The sequence below is a fragment of the Littorina saxatilis genome, linkage group LG2, assembly GCF_037325665.1.
Source record: "Littorina saxatilis isolate snail1 linkage group LG2, US_GU_Lsax_2.0, whole genome shotgun sequence".
Classification (NCBI taxonomy): Eukaryota; Metazoa; Mollusca; class Gastropoda; order Littorinimorpha; family Littorinidae; genus Littorina; species Littorina saxatilis.
The window spans coordinates 49,636,710-49,656,155 of record NC_090246.1 but is presented as its reverse complement, the minus strand read 5'-3'; the positions used below and the strand labels follow the sequence as shown (position 1 = coordinate 49,656,155).

At 43.6% G+C, this 19,446-nt stretch overlaps 1 protein-coding gene across 2 annotated transcripts in view; it reads right to left on the bottom strand.

Moving 5' to 3' along the window:
* Positions 1 to 238: 238 nt before the first annotated feature.
* Positions 239 to 19,446, bottom strand: part of LOC138959128 (poly(ADP-ribose) glycohydrolase-like) — a 46,266-nt gene continuing 27,058 nt past the window's right edge. For both annotated transcript variants that reach the window (XM_070330487.1, XM_070330488.1), the window contains exons 17-20: positions 15,560 to 15,671; positions 15,027 to 15,129; positions 12,325 to 12,453; positions 239 to 3,093 (exon numbers count right to left, since the gene is read on the bottom strand). In XM_070330487.1, coding sequence (XP_070186588.1) covers positions 2,858 to 3,093; positions 12,325 to 12,453; positions 15,027 to 15,129; positions 15,560 to 15,671 — 580 coding nt within the window. In that variant the 3' untranslated portion in view covers positions 239 to 2,857. The remainder of the gene's footprint in view (positions 3,094 to 12,324; positions 12,454 to 15,026; positions 15,130 to 15,559; positions 15,672 to 19,446) is intronic.

The following is a 19,446-nucleotide window of genomic DNA, read 5'->3' as shown; positions in this document are numbered from 1 at the left end:
AGGTGAAACAAAGGTTTACTTCGACTCACAGTACACATGTTATCGTTGTCCCATCGCGTTTCTTTGAAGTGTGTCTCATTATTACATATCTGTTTTGTCGTGTTTATTGCAATTTTTTAATTTTTTTTTAGAATTCATGTTACCATAGTTGGTTTTTTAAAATAAATATTGACTTGACTTGACCCATTATTTAGTCAACACACACACACACACACACACAGGCATAACGATTGGGATGCAACGTTTGCATGGATATTTCAAGCATGTTTAATATCTTCTTTCTTGTTCAATATATATTCTACCTGCCTTGCTTGCAGAGAATAAATATGCATTATACAACATCATAGTTAAAAACACATCATGTTTGCCCGATAAAAAAAGAGTCCCTGGTCTGCCCTGACTTGCTGTGTATGACGCTATTCAGGAAACTCATCTAATGACCATGGGTTTTACCACTACGTAAGGGAAACATCAGTCCTGAATAAAACTTTTGCTTTTCTATGCCTCACACTGTCATACATGGAAAATATCCTGTACACATACAGGGCCGGACCCAAGGGGGGGTTCCAGGGGTTCCGGAACCCCACCCCTGGAAAAAGCATGTACCTTGCTTTGAGTGTTGTTTTTTTTTAACTAGTTTTAGCACCAAAACAATGCTGCTCTTAACCCTCAAAACAAGGCCCAGAATGCACCAGATTGCAGAGATTTTAACCGTTTTTCAAAAAATTTCCGGGGGAGCATGCCCCCGGACCCCCCTAGTTCAGCAGGCGCGCGCTTGTGGCTTCGCCACTTCGCTGATTTGCCCCCCCAAAAAAGGAGGAACCTCCACCTTACAACTCATTTGGTCCGGCCCTGTACACATATTTAACTATGTATCATGTCATCCATCACTTGATTACAGGTGAAAAAGACATTTTGAACGAAAGTGTGAAGGTTTTAAAAAGTTGCCAGCAGAATAAATTTAAAAAAACAATTGCTGAAGAATGATTAAAAGAAACTAAACATTATCTTATAGAACAAACTCACAAAACAAATTCACTGCAGATGAATTGCATTACAAACAAAATCGTTGTGAAAATCTTCCTTGTGTTAATTTTTGTCTACCATGGATATGTTTTTCTTGCAATAACAGTCGATTTTCCTTAGCATGGATTTCCCTCGAAGAAGGTCAATCACTTTGGAATTCAAAACTGATGAATCAGTTGTCTTCCACTATATGAAAACATGAAACAATCAGTGTTGTTCAACAGGTCCATACTTTTAAAGAACTATTCTCTGGTTGTGCACAATCAATCAAAGCCAAGCAATAGATCTCAACTTTTGCTAAATACATTAGCTCAGAAGTTTCAGGTTTGCACAACAGATCAAAAATGTTGGTGTTTTCTTTTTAAAAAGACTGAGGACATTTTTTTTAACAAAGAGCTCAGAAATGAGTATCTTCTGTACCCCAAAGACTGGACCGTTCACATAATCTTGCAAGTAAATATGGCTATTTGGTGATGCTTATATCTAACATCATCAATTTACCGGTATATATTATTTTCCTTTGTCTAAAATGCACATTACTTCAATCAAATAAACAATCTGTAGACAAAAATCTCAAAAGAAATTAATTTACTATGCACAATATTTTACACAAACCAATAAACCTGGCAATGCATATACAATCATTCTTCATCAAATTACAATGTGTACCATGCAATAATTCTGAATCACAGTAAAAGATTTGTGCATCAAAATGGCTTTACAGTCTAATCTGTACAGGATTCTTCCACAACTCTGAAATATTGCAATTCACAATTAAAGCTGAATCATCAACGAAAAGCATGACAGTTATATTACCAGCAGATATACTTCACTCAATGGGAGAGTTTGCTATGGTTATCGCCTCTTGGGACAAAAGATCGGTCTAATACTAGCTTTTTGACTACTGTCTGCACGTTCTTATTTGTATTATCTGAGGCAATATACTCATTGTTTACATTCATTACACCTTAAATCAGTGGGCCAAGTATTTTCTGTAGAAGTGTTTTCACCTTGCTACAGTTCAACATTGCCACTCAGCAAATGGTCCTCACCTGAACTGAAAGATCTTGGACAATGATATTGACATGTTTTGCATAAACATCCTGATCTTCTCTGAACAGCGAGGGCTTCATTTACTGGCGAGTGCATTATTGGCAAGAGAATGCACTCTATTCATATGCTGAAAATATCATATGAACAACCTTTGTTCGTTGTTGACTGATTATTATTCATTTATTGCATGTTCCAGCAGACTGAAAGCCTTCAGGAAGTAGTATTCGAACAGGTACTCGACAGCGATATCCCAAGGGGAGATAATTGAAGCAAACTCTTCCATTTTTAATCATTTATTAAAATTTAAAAGTACAATCAGAAAATTCAAATGTACAATCAGCATAAACAAACACATTGACAGGTTTTATTTCAGCTGACTGCATGGTCATACATCAGTTTGTTTGTACATTGCCACAATACAACAATCATTGCCTCAAGCTCAGCTGTCAGGAGAAAAAAAAGGCACAAAACAAATGATCAAGTTTTACATAGACACACGCACAAACACGCTCTCTCTCTCACCCTCAGTCTCACAAACAGACCCACAAGACACATTTTACAGGCCCTCACATTGAAAATGTAGCTGCCTCATAGTCATTGCTGTGTTCATTTTCCTCCACACTGAAATCAAGCCTGCTCAAAGACTTCTGTGGAGATATCGATCAAATAGGAACAAAATAATGTCACACAGGCACAAATGTCATGTTAGCATTACAACTATGTGCTGACTTGATATGAAAGAAACAGTGTTTGCAGCCTGAAATGACTGGGTATCTGTTCATGGTGTGTTTGCCTTGTGATCGGGAGACGCGCCATCAACAGCCGAATCCCATCCAGTATTCCGTGCTTCATTGCTGTCTTCATCAAAGGTTTGGGGTTCACCAGAACTTGAGAAATCACTGTCTGAGTAGCCAAACTTCTTTTTGATGAAGTCAAACAGACGGATGCTAGGCCTCTTAAAGCTGCGGCTCACAACCTTTTTTTCATATTCTGCGATCAGCCACACAGTGTCACCTGCAACAAATTATAAAATAATAATAATTGTCAGTAAGTACTGGTGTCACATGACTGATGTGAACCAGTTGATTGGCTAATGGCGATGCGCTAAAACTGTTAGCGCACTCTTGGAGTGCGCTAACTTTTCCACAGAGCGTATTCTTACGCCCTTTACCTAAGCAAGACTGTGCTCTCATCCTCAGAATTAATTACCGACATGTAGCTTATATTCTCCACAATACCAAATGATGAGTTAATATAAAATTCCCACCCGCTAGCAGAAAACACAAGTGTTATTCCGATAACGTACCAGCTAGACCAGCCTGGTTTGGAAGACTGACTCGATCGACTCTGTCATACGTAGCCGCACTGACTACACTGAAATACGACTGCATCAGTTCAGTTTCCGAATTATTATTTCAAGGCAAGAACAATCGTAATCGAAAACGTGTAGGGTTCAGAACGTTCTTACCATTATAAGACTTATTACCAGCGTGCCTCGTGCGTGCAGACTCAGTCAGTGCAGACTGCATGCAGTGGTTTGATTGCCCTAGCAGACGACATAAACCCCGCTCAGCAAATTAACATGTTGGGCAAATGTGAACGAAAAAACGATGGGGATATAATACGTGTAGGGTTCAGAGCATTCTTACCGTTCATATTTAGTATCAGACTCCCCGATGAATGAAGATACAACACGAAAATATGCCACATTTGTTTTGAAAATGTGCGAACCGTCGAGTCCCGCGGCTTCGAGTCAATTCAAGGGGAGTCACTCCGCACAGTCAATCCGTCCAAGCTCGACTGGAGGTTTCGAATCGCAAATAATGAAGAGCACAGCCCTTTCTCCGAGTTCAAATGAGGTCTCTCTGAAAGATCATCACTGTTCAGATTAACGCTACACTGGAATTTACCAACAGAAATTAAAATGCGTGTGACGAAAGCACGACACACTTGAGACACCCCACACAAAAGTAGATCTTTACTGTACACGACCTGACCACACAGTTATGCCTATTCAAATGCGCGTTGCAAAATGTGCGCTTGGAATCTTCTTTTTTCTATGGCGGTACTGACAATATCGTTATTGAAACAATCCCAGTGCACTAAGGGATTTATAGAGCAAATCTCGAAAATAATTATTGAACTCAGCGCTATGCGCTTCGTTCAATAATGAATTTTCTCGATTTGCTCTATAAATCCCTTAGTGCACTGGGATGTCTCAATAACTTAAATAATAAAACACCCACACACAAAATAACAAAATAAAAAATAAATATCAAGTTTTTCACATTAGCAAGGTACATGTAATACACATGGACAATGTAAATAACTTACTTTCAAGATGAACAAGAAGGGCAAAGCCCATACGACTCACATGCTTACATAGCAATGACATCATACACTAAGAACTGCTTTACACATTTTTCCTGCCAAAATACATGTGACCTTGACCCAAGGTCAAGGTCATCCAAGGTCATGCAACACAAAGCTGTTAATTCAAGACATAGGAAGTACAATGGTGCTTATTGGCTCTTTCTACCATGAGATATGGTCACTTTTAGTGGTTCACTACCTTATTTTGGTCACATTTCATAAGGGTCAAAGTGACCTTGACCTTGATCATATGTGACCAAATGTGTCTCATGATGAAAGCATAACATGTGCCCCACATAATTTTTAAGTTTGAAACAGTTATCTTCCATAGTTCAGGGTCAAGGTCACTTCAAAATATGTATACAATCCAACTTTGAAGAGCTCCTGTGACCTTGACCTTGAAGCAAGGTAAACCAAACTGGTATCAAAAGATGGGGCTTACTTTGCCCTATATATCATATATAGGTGAGGTATTGAATTAAAAATTTTAAAAGTAAATTTTCATTTAATTAATATACTTACCCAACTCACAAATAGCAATTAACTCTAGTTCAGTGCTGGTAACGCTGTACGCGTCCCCTTGGTAACCAAGGGAGACCACTCTAAAAAAGAAAGTGATCCATCCCATAATGCCAGACTATCAACAGTCCGACATCCGTATGCGCGCGCATACGCCGCCATCTTATCATTCCAAAACGAAGCCCAACTCACTCTTTTTTAGACCCCAGTACCAACCACAGCGGGGAGGTGGGAGGGAATAAACGTTGTGAGTTGGGTAAGTATATTAATTAAATGAAAATTTACTTTTAAAATTTTTAATTAAATTACATATCCATACCCAACTCACAAATAGCAGATTGCTACTATAGGTGGCGGGTACTCATCAAAAACAAAGTAGAAGGGCTTGTCCTGCTGCCACCATAGAAGGTAGCGCAAAACTGCCGTCCCGTCTGAAGGAGGCGATGTCTCTGAGATAATACCTCAGGAAGACATCCTCAGATTTCCAATAGGCCGCCTCAAAACATCAGCCTGATCGGAGCGCTGCCACAGAGGAGGCCCATGCCCCTGCCTCATGAGTTCTTGCCGAAGTCAGGGAAAGAACAGCCCTAACCTCTCAGACTGAGTATGCCACCAGGAATACGCTTGTCTGATCAATGTGGAGACCCACTTGGCTAAAGTCACTTTCGCAATATCTTTGCACCTTGCTGTAATGAGCGAAATGAAAAGCAACTTTTGACTTCCTGAACAAATGAACTGCGTTCTAGACAAATAACTGCTGAGCGTTCAAACTGGACAGTTAACGATATCGGGGTCTCCAGGAGCAAGAATGTTGCTCAAAGCAGGAATGTTAATGACAGGCGAAATTTGGACCGGTTTCTGATTTTAGCTAAAACTTCTGGCCCGAATTTGAGAGATATAGAACCATCTTTCCCAGTTGAAATATCTTTAGCTAAGCCGAATAAAGTATGAACCTCACTTCCTCAACGAGACGTAGCGAGCATCGTTAGAAAAACTGCCTTGCGTGTCAAGATAGCCAAACCAGTTGACTACCAGTTCAACCTCGTTAGAAGCCAAACATCTCCAAAAAACTGCCCTTTAAATCAATGATCTAATAAGATCAGTGAAAGTCAGAAAAATTTTCGAAACTCGCAAAATTCAAATGACTAAACCTGACTCTAACGGAGCCGAAGTATTGCTTCATAAATTGAAAATGCAATTGGAAGCTAGTTTCCCCGTTTTCCGCATAAACTGCCTGAAAATTCCAAAGAAACCCAAAAGTCATAGATCAGTCTTTCTTGAGAAAGCCGTCTATATTCAAAAAAGCCAGAAAGTACGCTTACTCCCACTTCTCACAGAAGCTACCAGAGTAAGCTTGGCCGTTTACCATGTAGATCCGCCAGGCTAGTCTTGAAACGGGTTAAAGCAACACTGCACCAAGCCGTAACAAAGTAACAGAAATTACATAAAGTCTTAAAAGTAAGACATGGAAGAAAAAGCGGAAACCCAGAATAGGTGGCACTCCACCTGCATTAAACAGAAAGAAGAGGAGTTCTTTCCGTAAGAAGTAAGTGCTTTGTACCAAGCCAGTCTAAGTGACAAGTGAACAAACACGCCAAATCCCCTATAAAGACCCTGAAACAAAACCCGAGTTGAGGGGGAAGCCCATAAGTATCTCAAAGATACCCTTACAGTAGACATCCGTGTAATTCGAATGTAAGAAAGCAAAAACGCCTTCTTGCCAGCCTTAAGAGGTCTGGAACCCAGATTGCGACGACCCGTACTGCGCGATCAACCGGCCGCCAGAGCGATCTATGAAGACAACCCTGTGAACACGAGGGTATAGAGCCAAAAGCTAAAGTAGATAACAGCCAGCCTGAAGCTTTTCGTTTGGAAACAAACAACAGCCAAGGCCTGCCTTGCGCCTTCTTTTTACCGTGAGCGTCTCTTTGATAGATAAAAGCCCGCGTGCCTAGAAGCGGCCTCAAAAAGAGACCTTTCAAACAATAGAGAGAAAAAAGCAAGTTTTGTTCGAAAGTGCCGATCACAAAGAACCGAAGCCACAATCTACCCGAGCTAGGAGATCCTGATCTTACAGACAGTTTCTCCTAGCTATCAAAATCCAGATGGATGTTTGCCAAACCCGAGGGCGGTTCCGTAGAACCTAAGTTCTTAAGCTTGGAGTTAACCGAAGCCTACAGAAAGCGCTCCGCGAGTGACACGCTACTTGAGCGTAAGACACAAACTAAAGCAACACCGCCGCAGGTATAAGTCGAACGTAATCCACAAAGATAGTGGAGACAAAGACAACTCTCTTGTGAAAAAATCCACAAGTACACAAAGACCCCGCCAGAGGATCTTTCTTTCTTTCCTTCTTTATTGGATGTTTAACGTCATTTACAACCATTCAAGGATCTAAGAACTTAACACTCAAAGATTCTCCTCAGAAGGCTCAAATCAACTATCAAACGCCGCGAACAGCGACACAGCCGAAGTATGAGCCTCCCCTTGATCAATAGCATCATAACGATCACCGAAATGATGAGAACCAGTCACCAATCCCGATAAGGCAAAACTTGCCAGAAATCGGAAAAAAATTTGAAAATATTCAAACCCCGGAACTCCATGCCAGAAACTTCATCCACCTGCCCCTTCCAGCCGGCAAACTGGAAGAGGAAGAGGATACAGCCTGTAACACAGCTAAGGAACCGCGGTAACGGAACCGGAAGCCAAAGGCTAAAAAGTGCCGACTACCAACACCACAGTGTTAACTATAGCAGGCTATCCCATCCTGTACCAGAGACACAGCCGCAAAAGCGGAAGCGAAACCGGCCGTGGATTAGTAAACATCCGAACCAACCGGTTGCATATAAACACACCGGACGAACCCGTTGTACCTCGAACCATTTCAGCTGCGAGCGTCACTGCACTCGCTAACATGAAACGGAACCTGAATTCAGTGCTTTTCAGTCAAGCGGAAGCACCTTCATCTGAACAGCCGTCAAGCACAATCGTGCAATCGGGAAGCTGATTCCCTGTTTGACTAAATTGTCCAACAAAGAACCAGCCCTACTGCTCACTTCCTTCCCCCTGGGAGGAAGAGAAAGTCACACTACAAGACATTTGCCATCTTCAGGGCAAACAACGACGATTCCCGGCAGCGGCAGTGAACCTTCCGTTCCTCCGAACTCCGGAAGTCGTCGAACAAAGAAAGAGGTGGACGTAATAAAGAAAACTATTCTCAGCCACCCCTTCCTGTCAATATCCAAGTTAGGAAGGTGACCCCCAGAGAGACTCGCATGGTCAACCCAAGAATCACCCAGCCCAACAACTTCCTGCCCCCTGGGCGGAAGCTTACGTTGCCCAGCCACGAAAATGCGTGCTACATTCCTCCTGCGAACGTACACCACTTCCACCGGAGAACCCGGCTACACGCGGCCATTTGCCAACTCCAGGGCAATGGATAACAATTCCCGGAAGCTGAAGCGAACATCCTGTTCCTCCGAACTTCCAGAAGTCAGAACCAGATAGAGGTGGAGTAAGTAACGCCTAGCTCTCAACCACCCCTTCCGGACAAAACTTAGATGCCGTTCTCCGCCGCCCACGCCACTGCGCTGGACCACTTGAACGGCAAGTTAAGCTGGCTGTCGTCCATCCCCATGAACCACCCTCATATGGAAGTACATTCGTTATCCTTTCCTTCATGCTCGCAATCGCAATCAGGAAGGTGACCCCCGGAAAGACGTTCCCGGCCAAGCCGTTCGCGGTCGATCCTAGAATCACCAACTTCCACAAAACCTAAATGCCGTTTTCCGCTGCCCACGTCACTGCGCTGGGCAACTTGAACGGCAAGTAAGCTGGGTGTCGTCCACCATGGCCGCACCCTCTTTATCCTTTCCTTCATGCTCGCAAACGCAATCAGGAAGGTGACCCCCGGAAAGCCGCCGTTCGCGGTCGATCCTAGAATCATCAACTTCCACAAAACCTAAATGCCGTTTTCCGCTGCCCACGTCACTGCGCTGGACAACTTGAACGGCAAGTAAGCTGGGTGTCGTCCACCATGGACGCACCCTCGTTATACTTTCCTTCATGCTCGCAATCGCAATCAGGAAGGTGACCCCAGGAAAGCCGCCGTTCGCGGTCAATCCCAGAATCACCCAGTTCCACAAAACTTAAATGCCATTCTCGTTAGCCCACGTCACCGCACTGGACAACTAGAACGGCAAGTAAGCTGGGCGTCATCCAACCATGGACGCACCCTTCCTGCTCGCCATCGTAGTCAGGTAGATGCGCACCAGAGAGACTTGCAGACCTGCAGCGGTCCTCTGAGACACACCCAACAATTCGCAGCCAGGTGGGTCAACGCCAGAGAGAGCAAAGTCCTCGGAGTCACACCCACCATCCGTCCCGCGGGACGGATATCGAACCGGCATACCCGACACTGAATCAGAGGTATATGCAGCGTTCTTACGATTCACAGTCAGGTGGGTCAACGCCAGAGAGAGCAAAGTCCTCGGAGTCACACCCACCATCCGTCCCTGTGATCGCAAAACCCTCGTCACCAGAGAACCTGGTAACTTGAGGGCTAAACATACCTTTAGAGCGCACCGGCCCAGCAGAAGGGACGCCAGCCGTCCATCAGCATGCTGAGACGCATGTACTTCCGCCCGAACCACGATAGGAGCAGCCACAGCGGAAGTCGCAGCAGGAGCTGAAGTGAAACCGGAAGAGGAAGGAGTCGGTGAAGACCTGACTCTACCCAAGGAAGATACATCGAAGACGCCAGCCGGAAGTGCGCGCATCTCTGCTTTCGTCGACGACAAAACGGCCGCCAAAGTAGAAGCCTGTGTACTTAAAGTCAAAAGCAATGACGCAATATCGGCGGGAGACACACCTGAATAACCAGGAGCCCCCGACGAAACAACCGGTTTACCAACATCCTTATCCTTATCACTACGTGTGACCTTGTCCTTCTTCACGGACAAAATGGCGGACGAAGGCTTGTCAACAACAACATCAACATCACATCCTACATTTCACGGTTCTATCTGAGAAGTGGCGGAAATTCCATCACTCTTTCTTCTAGACGAAGAACTTCTCTTAGAGGAAGAAGTACTAGCAGCCGGAGAAGCTGAAGCAGCAGCCTGTCCCGAACTAGTTCTAATCTTGGCGCACTCCGCCATGTCAAAGCGAACTCACAAAAAATTTTCGAAACTGAAAAAATTTTACAAGTTCACAAACGTGCGACAGAACGTCGCCAAAGTTACATAAAACAAGAAAGCTCTCACCCAAAAACAGCCAGGGTATTGACAAAGCTCGGCGGCAGACCAAGGGGCGAAGTCAAAGTCAGGAAACAAAGACCAAGGCTGAACACAGCCGGAGCGTACAACAAAACGCGACCAGACACGTCGCTCGCTGAGAGTGGAATGATAAGATGGCGGCGTATGCGCGCGCATACGGATGTCGGACTGTTGATAGTCTGGCATTATGGGATGGATCACTTTCTTTTTTAGAGTGGTCTCCCTTGGTTACCAAGGGGACGCGTACAGCGTTACCAGCACTGAACTAGAGTTAATTGCTATTTGTGAGTTGGGTATGGATATGTAATTTAATCTCAAAAACTTCAGAGAAAATGGGAAAAATGTGAAAAATAGCTGTTTTTTAGGCAACATTTATGGCCCCTGCGACCTTGACCTTGAAGCAAGGTCAAGATGCTATGTATGTTTTTGGGGGCCTTGTCATCATACACCATCTTGCCAAATTTGGTACTGATAGACTGAATAGTGTCCAAGAAATATCCAACGTTAAAGTTTTCCGGACGGACGTCCGGACGGACGACTCGGGTGAGTACATAGACTCACTTTTGCTTCGCATGTGAGTCAAAAGGGCAGATGCATAATAGAAGAGCTTATTTGGTTAATCAATTTTCATTAAAGGCACAGTAAGCCTCCCTCCCGTAAACCATCACAGATACTGTCAGGCTTTTACACACAGTACAAACACCCTTCCATTTGAACGCTCACCAAACGGAAACATCCTAGGTGCCCTACGTAAAGAGCGAGCAATTTTTAAAGAATTAATTTTGTGGATTGTCTCTGGACCGTTGTGCGTTTTGGCGCTAAACCTAACTTTTAAAATCTAAATAATAAATTGACAGCTTGTTACACAAACATTCTTAAATCATAAAAGAATTCTTTTTTCATCAAGACAAGATCCGTACAATTTAAAGTTTTGAAAGTTTGAAAAAAGAAAAACCCAGAAGCAGGGTCACGCAAGGTCGTGGTTCTCATAGCAGACGACGGTTTATGCCTATCGCCAGTTCCTCTGAAAAGTCAAAAGCCATCGCTAGAGTTCTTGCGAACCACAGCCGTTTGTTTCGTGCATAGTCAGAGGTACATAATAACGTGCTATTGCAGATAAGCTCACATCGAGTCGCATTCAATTTCTAACTGACGACTACATTGTGAAAAAGGGAAACTGGATCACACGGGTTCACGATAGCTCAAGGGTAAGATAAACCGTGTGTAAAAGCCTGACAGTATCTGTGATGGTTTACGGGAGGCTTACTGTGCCTTTAACCTTTACTGTGTTTCCTTGCACATGACCCAGCACCTCACAAGATTATCTGTATCTCGTGAACTGTTTTGTGATTTTGCTGTAGACTTCATGTAATCCCAACAAATAGGGATCCTTCTACCGAGCATGTCTCAAATGGTTACTTTTGTAAACATACAAATAAACAATGACGTAATTTGAACAAGACGTCGGATGTCCAATGTTTTCCATGCGGAATCTCTGATGGAATTTGACCGTACTTATCCTCAATCAGATTGTGTTGGTGGCGCATGTCCCATACTTTGGAAAGAAGTGATAAAATGTTTACCTGTATTTGGACGGCGTGGGTCATGTACGATCCATACTTTTTATGTTGAATCCTTCTTTAAAAAGTATGAGTTGTATATCACCCACATCATCTTGACTACGTAGTCCAAAGCATGATCCACGGAAGGTTAAAATACATCATATCTAATGGATAAACTTTACAGCGGTAAACTCAAATGATTTAGCCTTGCAGAGAAAGAAACTATTAGGATGAGCTGACTGCTGTTTTACAGCTATGAGTTTAAATACAAAGCAAATCACGAAAGTGTGACCTGGTTTTGATAACCTTACGATCTTGGCACATTTCAAACTGAGCAAAATGGCGCAGAGTGTGTGCAAGGAGACCTCTGGTACAGTCAAGAATCACCTCAGCTGGCATTATAATTTAATTAATAATTTGAATTGCTGAGTAAGCAAAATCAATCACCAAAGTAAGTCTGTCAGAGTGGAGGAAGAATTTTGAACTAGTTCATAGAGCAGAAAGTTACAAACCAATTGTTTTCTGATTTGAAGTGAGAATCATGTGTATTTCATAAAGCTCTTCTGCCAGTTTTTCATCTCCAAAAGTGAAGTAGCACACTTCTCGTCTGGCTGCTGAAGCTGCCATGACTTGTATCAACGCTGAAAATAATCGGTGCATTTGTCATGAAACTCAACGAGTGGAAAATATTGTTCTTTTGCACAAAATCTTTAAGCCCCTCTAACCACACACAAACAGGACTAACAATCTGCGTTCATGTCTGACACACAAGGTCCTTTGTATATATGAATGCAAAGTGAAGTATGCAAATGTAAACTGTTGGTGAAAAATGTATACTGAAAAGTTACCTTCAAAAGTAAGTCCTATTACTTGACATAACGATTCAATATCTGTAAAACCTTAACAAATCTTAGAATATAAGGTCTAACAAAGACTCAAAGTAAGGCGAAAATACACCATTTAGTCAAGCTCTGTCGAACTCACATAATGAAACTGAACGCATTGCATTTTTTCCGCAAGACCGTACACTCGTAGCATCGTCTGTCCACCGCTCGTGGCAAAGGCAGTGAAATTAACAATCCAGAAAAGCGCGGTAGCGGTTGCGCTGAGGAGGATAGCACGCTTTTCTATATCTCTATTCTTTTTAACTCTCTGAACGTGTTTTTAATCCAAACATATCATATCTGTATGTTTTTGGAATCAAGAACGGACAAGAAATTAGATGAAATTGTTTTTAAATCGATTTCGGAAATTTAATTTTAATCATAATTTTTCTATTTTTAATTTTCAGAGCTTGTTTTTAATCCGAATATAACATATTTATATGTTTTTGGAATCAGAAAATGATGAAGAATACAAAAAACGTAATTTTGGATCGTTTTATAAAAAAGTAATTTTAATTACAATTTTCAGATTTTTAATGACCAAAGTCATTAATTAATTTTTAAGCCTTCAAGCTGAAGTGCAATACCAAAGTCCGGCCTTCGTCGAAGATTGCTTGGCCACAATTTCAATCAATTTCATTGAAAAATGAGGGTGTGACAGTGCCGCCTCAACTTTTACAAAATGCCGGATATGACGTCATCAAAGACATTTATCGAAAAAATGAAAAAAACGTCTGGGGATATCATACCCAGGAACTCTCATGTAAAATTTTATAAAGATCGGTTCGCTCTACACACACACACACACACACACGCACACACACACACACACACGCACACACACGCACACACATACATACACCACGACCCTCGTCTCGATTCCCCCCTCTATGTTAAAGTGTCAGTTTAGAGGAACGATAAATTGTTTTTAAACTGAAGGTGAGGCGATGGTATTTAGGACTGGACAAGGATGGAGAGGAATGGGGAAGGAATGGAGATAGCAGATGTGGGCGGGACCTAGAAGTAAGGAGGGAGGGGGGGAGGGTGTTGTAGTGGAGGTTTTGGCGCCAAACGTTCTGGCAAGTGAGTGCCAGAGGATACACGCTCTTGCATTAGCGGCAAAGCAGCAGCAGCAGCATTGAAGTGCGCGCGTCAGCAAGTGAACATTATTTGTCCCACCAACCAACCCCTATCTTCCCCCATGGCAATTTGCTGGATTTCGTCCTATGTCGATAAAGACTTCTACTATGCCTTATCAAATGCATGATGTTTTGCTTCTTATTACCTGATCATATTTCCATCGTACGTTTCCGTCGTTGGACGTCATTCGTTTGTGTATTCTTTCACTTCATTGAAAAAGGGGGGCTTATGTGTTTTCGTTAAACAACATGTTGTAATTGATTGAATTGTGTGTTGATTTGTTACCGATGTTAGTTTTATGGTTTTTATTTTATTTTTATTACTGTAATGTTAATGTGTGTGGAGAAGTCCACAGACAACTGTATTGTTGATGTCCGTTAAAGTGATATCAAATGTATGTATGTGTTTGTTGACCTGTATGAAAAAGAGGACAGTAAATGGCCCCCCTGGTTTTGCCCAATGACAATGTACGAGACTCGTGAACAGTCGTTATCTCTTGGAATGTCTGCGAGAGAATGGAGGGAGAGTCACTGAGTTCATCTCTGGGGTGAGAGTCTGTGTGTGGCCGTAGTGTGATTGTGTGTGTGGATAGGGAGTGGCCCACAAAGGCGGAGGGGGGAAGATGAGGGGAGGTGAGGGGGGGGGGGGGTGCGTCAAGGAGCGGAAGTTTAAACATTTAGTCAAAACTTGACTAAATGTAAAAATGAGGGAGTCCTAAAATGGAGGTAAATTTACAGAGGCTTATCAACAGAACATCTGAGAAAGGAGGGTCTTAAAAAGGAGGAAGTCTTAAATTAGGGGCTCTCAGAAGGGGTGTGTGCGGGTGGGGGGTCCACTGTTAACAATTTTTCATTCTTTAACAGATCATTTGCTCATCATGGAACATACATTTTGGTTCTTACATATTACATCATTCACATTTATCATTGACATTGTTGGCAATCAAAGACTCATTTAATTGTTCATCATGAATACCAACTTTACTGAGCCACAGCTTGGATTGAAGTTGCCTTTAAAGTTTGCTTATTTCATGTGGCTGAAAGAGCTCATCAAGAAACGTTACACTGTTTTAAAAGAAATGTAAAAGGTATGATTACACAAAAAATGTTTCTGCGACAATAGATAACAATAAACTCCTCCAATGATAACCATCACTCTAAAACCCTCACAGATCAGTTACGGTAACTCACATTTGAGCTGTTTGTCCCCACCAAAGGCACCGCATCCCCAGTTGCCCGTACACACAGCAGATTTTTCGGCTTCCTTTTCACCAGACTGGAATCCACAGTAAGCCTGCAAATCAGGTTGAACAGTCCAGTCACAGAGAGACTGTTAAAACAGTAACCTTGCAAATCTTTCAGATTACCAGTTAAAAGCCATATGATTAGTTAAAATTTACCCTGAATTTTGTGTGCTGTTTAATAGGAAGTCGCAAAGCCTGAACCACGACTGCCATATTTCTATACATCTTGTAAACCTTTCAGAATATAATTCTACATATTTGAAAGTCAAAACAGAAAATATAAACCCTGATTTGTTGGTCAAAAATCAGCTTTGAACATCTTGGAAACAATACAGTCATTTTCAAATCAGTCACTATTGTCTGTTGCGTCTCTTGTTTGTCCATGCATGTGTGAATAAGTGCTGGCGTGATAGCCAGCATCTGCACATGTGTGCTTGTGCGTGAATCTTCACAGGTAACTGTGCCAGAAAGATAAGCTACCTTGTTCAGCTCACGCAGAACAGAATTTGTCTTGAACTGCTTGTTGTAGTCGCTTCGGAACACCATGGCATCAATGGCTACCACCTCACAGCACAAGCGCCCCAACTTGTCTCTGTAACATCATAATTTTCAGCCATTGTGTGACAGTCTAGAAATCAAAAATTTTAATAATAAATTTTCATTTGATTAATATACTTACCCAACTCACATATAGCAATTAACCCTAGTTCAGTGCTGGTAACGCTGTACGCGTCCCCTTAGTAACAAGGAAGACGCCTCTAAAAAAAGAGTGACCCTGACCCATAACAGGGACAAGGCCAGACCGAGATCGAGGCTGCCTTCCGTATGCGCGCGCATACACCGCCATTTACAAGTCATTCTAACCGAAGCCCAACACTTCTTTTTTAGATAGATAGAACCCCCCAAAAGCGGGGATGCGGGAGGGAATAAACAATGTGAGTTGGGTAAGTATATTAATCAAATGAAAATTTATTATTAAAATTTTTGATTAAATTACATCTTATCCCAACTCACATATAGCAGATTGTTACTGTAGGAGGAGGGATACTCACAATATCAAGAACGAAGAACTTGTCCTGCCGCTACCATAGCTGGTAGAGCGGAACTGCCGTCCTGTCGCGGGAACGCGACATCTCTGAGGTAGTAATTGATAAAAATGTCCTCTGAGCGCCAGTAGGCTGACTCCAGGACCTCTGAGAGGCGCCCGGAGCGGAGGACTGCTAGTGACGAGGCCCAGGCTCGAGCCTCATGATCTCTGGCCGCAGTAAGAGGCAGGACTGCCTGATTGTCACCTGACTGGCCTTGCCACCAAAGATAGGCCTGCCGAATCAGTATGGCTACCCATTTGGCCAAGGTGAGTCGTGAAATGTCTTTACCCCGAGCCGAGTTGAGGGAGATAAAGAGTAGTTTTTGACTTTCAGAACAAATAGGCAAGGTACGGGCCAGGTAGCTGCTGAGGGCCCTAACCAGACAGTTAAACAAGTCATGATCTCCGGGAGCAAGCACATTGCTCAGGGAGGGGATGCGGATAAGAGGGGATGTTTGACCAGGTTTCTGGTTTTAAGCAAGGAAATCTGGACTAAATTTGAGAGAGATAGAGCCATCTTTTTCAAAAGAAATATCCCTAGGAAGACCGGACAGCGCTTGTACCTCACTACCACGTCTAGAGGTAGCAAGCAAAACTAGGAGCAGTGTCTTACGCATCAGATTAGACAAACTGGCCGCGTGGAGAGGTTCAAACTCCCCAGAAGCGAGAAAACGTAAAACCAGAAACAAGTCCCAGGCCGGGAGCTGTGACTTAGATCGTGCTGCATCAAGGGAAGCGCCCTTAAGGACGCTAGCAATAACACCACTAAGATTAATCTTATGGCCCAACTGCCTGAGAGTGGAAGAGATCGCTGATCTCCTCACCCGAAGGGAAGAAGGAGAACCACCCTGTTCGGCTAGCCAAGCCAGGTGGTTGGCTACTTGCATGGACCTAGGAGACAGGGGATCAACCCTATTCTCCAAACACCATTTTGTCCAGGAAAGGGGATCAACCCTATTCTCCAAACACCATTTTGTCCAGGAAAGACCAGTGTGAAGAGTACACAGAGCTGGTCGAATCTCTGTGAGCCTACTGCACAAATTTCAAAGTGGAGGCTGAGGCCCCTGCACGGAGCAGAGAGCCTCTGACAGTATCCACCCATGAAGCTGAAGTGCTTGCGGGTTTTCGTGCGGAACGCGTGACCGTGGGTCACTCTTTTTTTTAGAGGCATCTTCCTTGTTACCAACACAGCGTTATCAGCACTGAACTAGGGTTAATTGCTATATGTGAGTTGGGATAAGATATGTAATTAAAAATTTTAAGAGTAAATTTTCATTTAATTAATATACTTACCCAACTCACAAATAGCAATTAACTCTAGTTCAGTGCTGGTAACGCTGTACGCGTCCCCTTGGTAACCAAGGGAGACCACTCTAAAAAAGAAAGTGATCCATCCCATAATGCCCGACTATCAACAGTCAGACATCCGTATGCGTGCGCATACGCCGCCATCTTATCATTCCAAAACGAAGCCCAACTCACTCTTTTTTAGACCCCAGTACCAACCACAGCGGGGAGGTGGGAGGGAATAAACGTTGTGAGTTGGGTAAGTATATTAATTAAATGAAAATTTACTCTTAAAATTTTTAATTAAATTACATATCCATACCCAACTCACAAATAGCAGATTGCTACTATAGGTGGCGGGTACTCACCAAACATCAACGTAGAAGAGCTTGTCCTGCTGCCACCATAGAAGGTAGTGCAAAACTGCCATCTTGTCGCAGGGAGGAGATGTCTCTCAGATAATAATTCATGAAGACATCCTCCGATTTCCAATAGGCCGCCTCCAAAACGTCAGCCAGACAGCCTGAACGGAGCACTGCCACAGAGGAGGCCCATGCTCTCGCCTCATGCGTTCTTGCCGAGGTCAGGGGAAGTACTGCCCTAACCTCTCCGGACTGAGTATGCCACCAGGCGTAAGCTTGCCTGATTAACGTGGATACCCACTTAGCCAAAGTCACCTTAGCAATATCTTTGCCCCTTGCTGTATTGGGAGAGATAAAAAGCAACTTTTGATTTTCTGAACGAATGAACCTAGTTCGAGACAGGTAAACGCTGAGCGTTCTGACCGGACAGTTAACTATGTCAAGATCTCCAGGAGCAAGGATGTTGCTCAAGGCAGGAATGTTAACGACAGGAGACATATGACCTGGTTTTTGATTTTTAGCTAAGAAATCAGGCCTGAATTTAAGAGATATGGAACCATCTTTTTCGGTTGCAATATCTTTAGCTAAGCCGGATAAAGCATGAACCTCACTCCCTCTACGCGACGTCGCGAGCAAAGTTAGAAAAACCGCCTTGCGCGTCAAGTTAGCCAAACTAGATGACTGTAACGGTTCAAACTCGTTAGAAGCCAAAAATCTCAACACAAGCATCAAATCCCAAGCAGGGAGCGGAGACTTCACGCGCGCGGCTTTAAGGGCAGCACCCTTAATAACGCTAGCGACAACCCCATCAAGAGTAATCTTATGTCCCAGCTGCCTAAGTGTTGACGAAATCGCGGACCTTCTAACACGAAGGGAAGACGCTGACCCCCCCTGTCCAGCTAGCCAGGCTAAATGATTTGCCACCTGCATGGACCTCGGTGCCAAAGGTTTAACCCTGTTAAGACCACACCATTTCACCCAGGAGGCCCAGTGAGACGAGTAGACCGAACTGGTTGACTTCCTATGAGCATGCTTCACAAAATCTACAGTGGCAGAAGAGGCGCCTGCCTTAAGCATAGCGCTTCTGACAGAATCCACCCTTGAAGGTTGAGGGCCTGAGGGTTCTCGTGAGGGATTCCCGACCTGGGTTGAAGAAGTTCTCCCTTTCTTACTGCGATGGGGATAGGCGGTCGAACCGCCAGTCGCAGCAAGTCCGGGAACCAGTGCTGGCTTGGCCAAAGTGGGGCAACCAGAACCAGCGCTGGCTTTTCCAGGTCGACCTTCCTGAGAACTTTGCCCAACAAGCAAAACGGAGGGAAGGCGTAAGCTGTCAGCCCTGTCCAATCCAGTTCTAGCGCATTCACGCCCCACGCCAGAGGATCCGGGAAGGGGGATACAAACAGAGGCAGCCTCGCTGAATACCGAGTTGCGAACAAATCGATTTGAGGCTTCTCTATCTGCTCCCAAAGACGGTGTAGGGATTGGTGCGACAGTGTCCACTCTGAATGGACCACCTTGTCCCCCCTGCTCAGCGCATCTGCAAGGACGTTCAAGCTGCCCTTCAGAAAGATGGCTGACAGCAGAATATGATGCGAAGCGCACCACTTTAGAATGAGGCACGCACTGTCTGA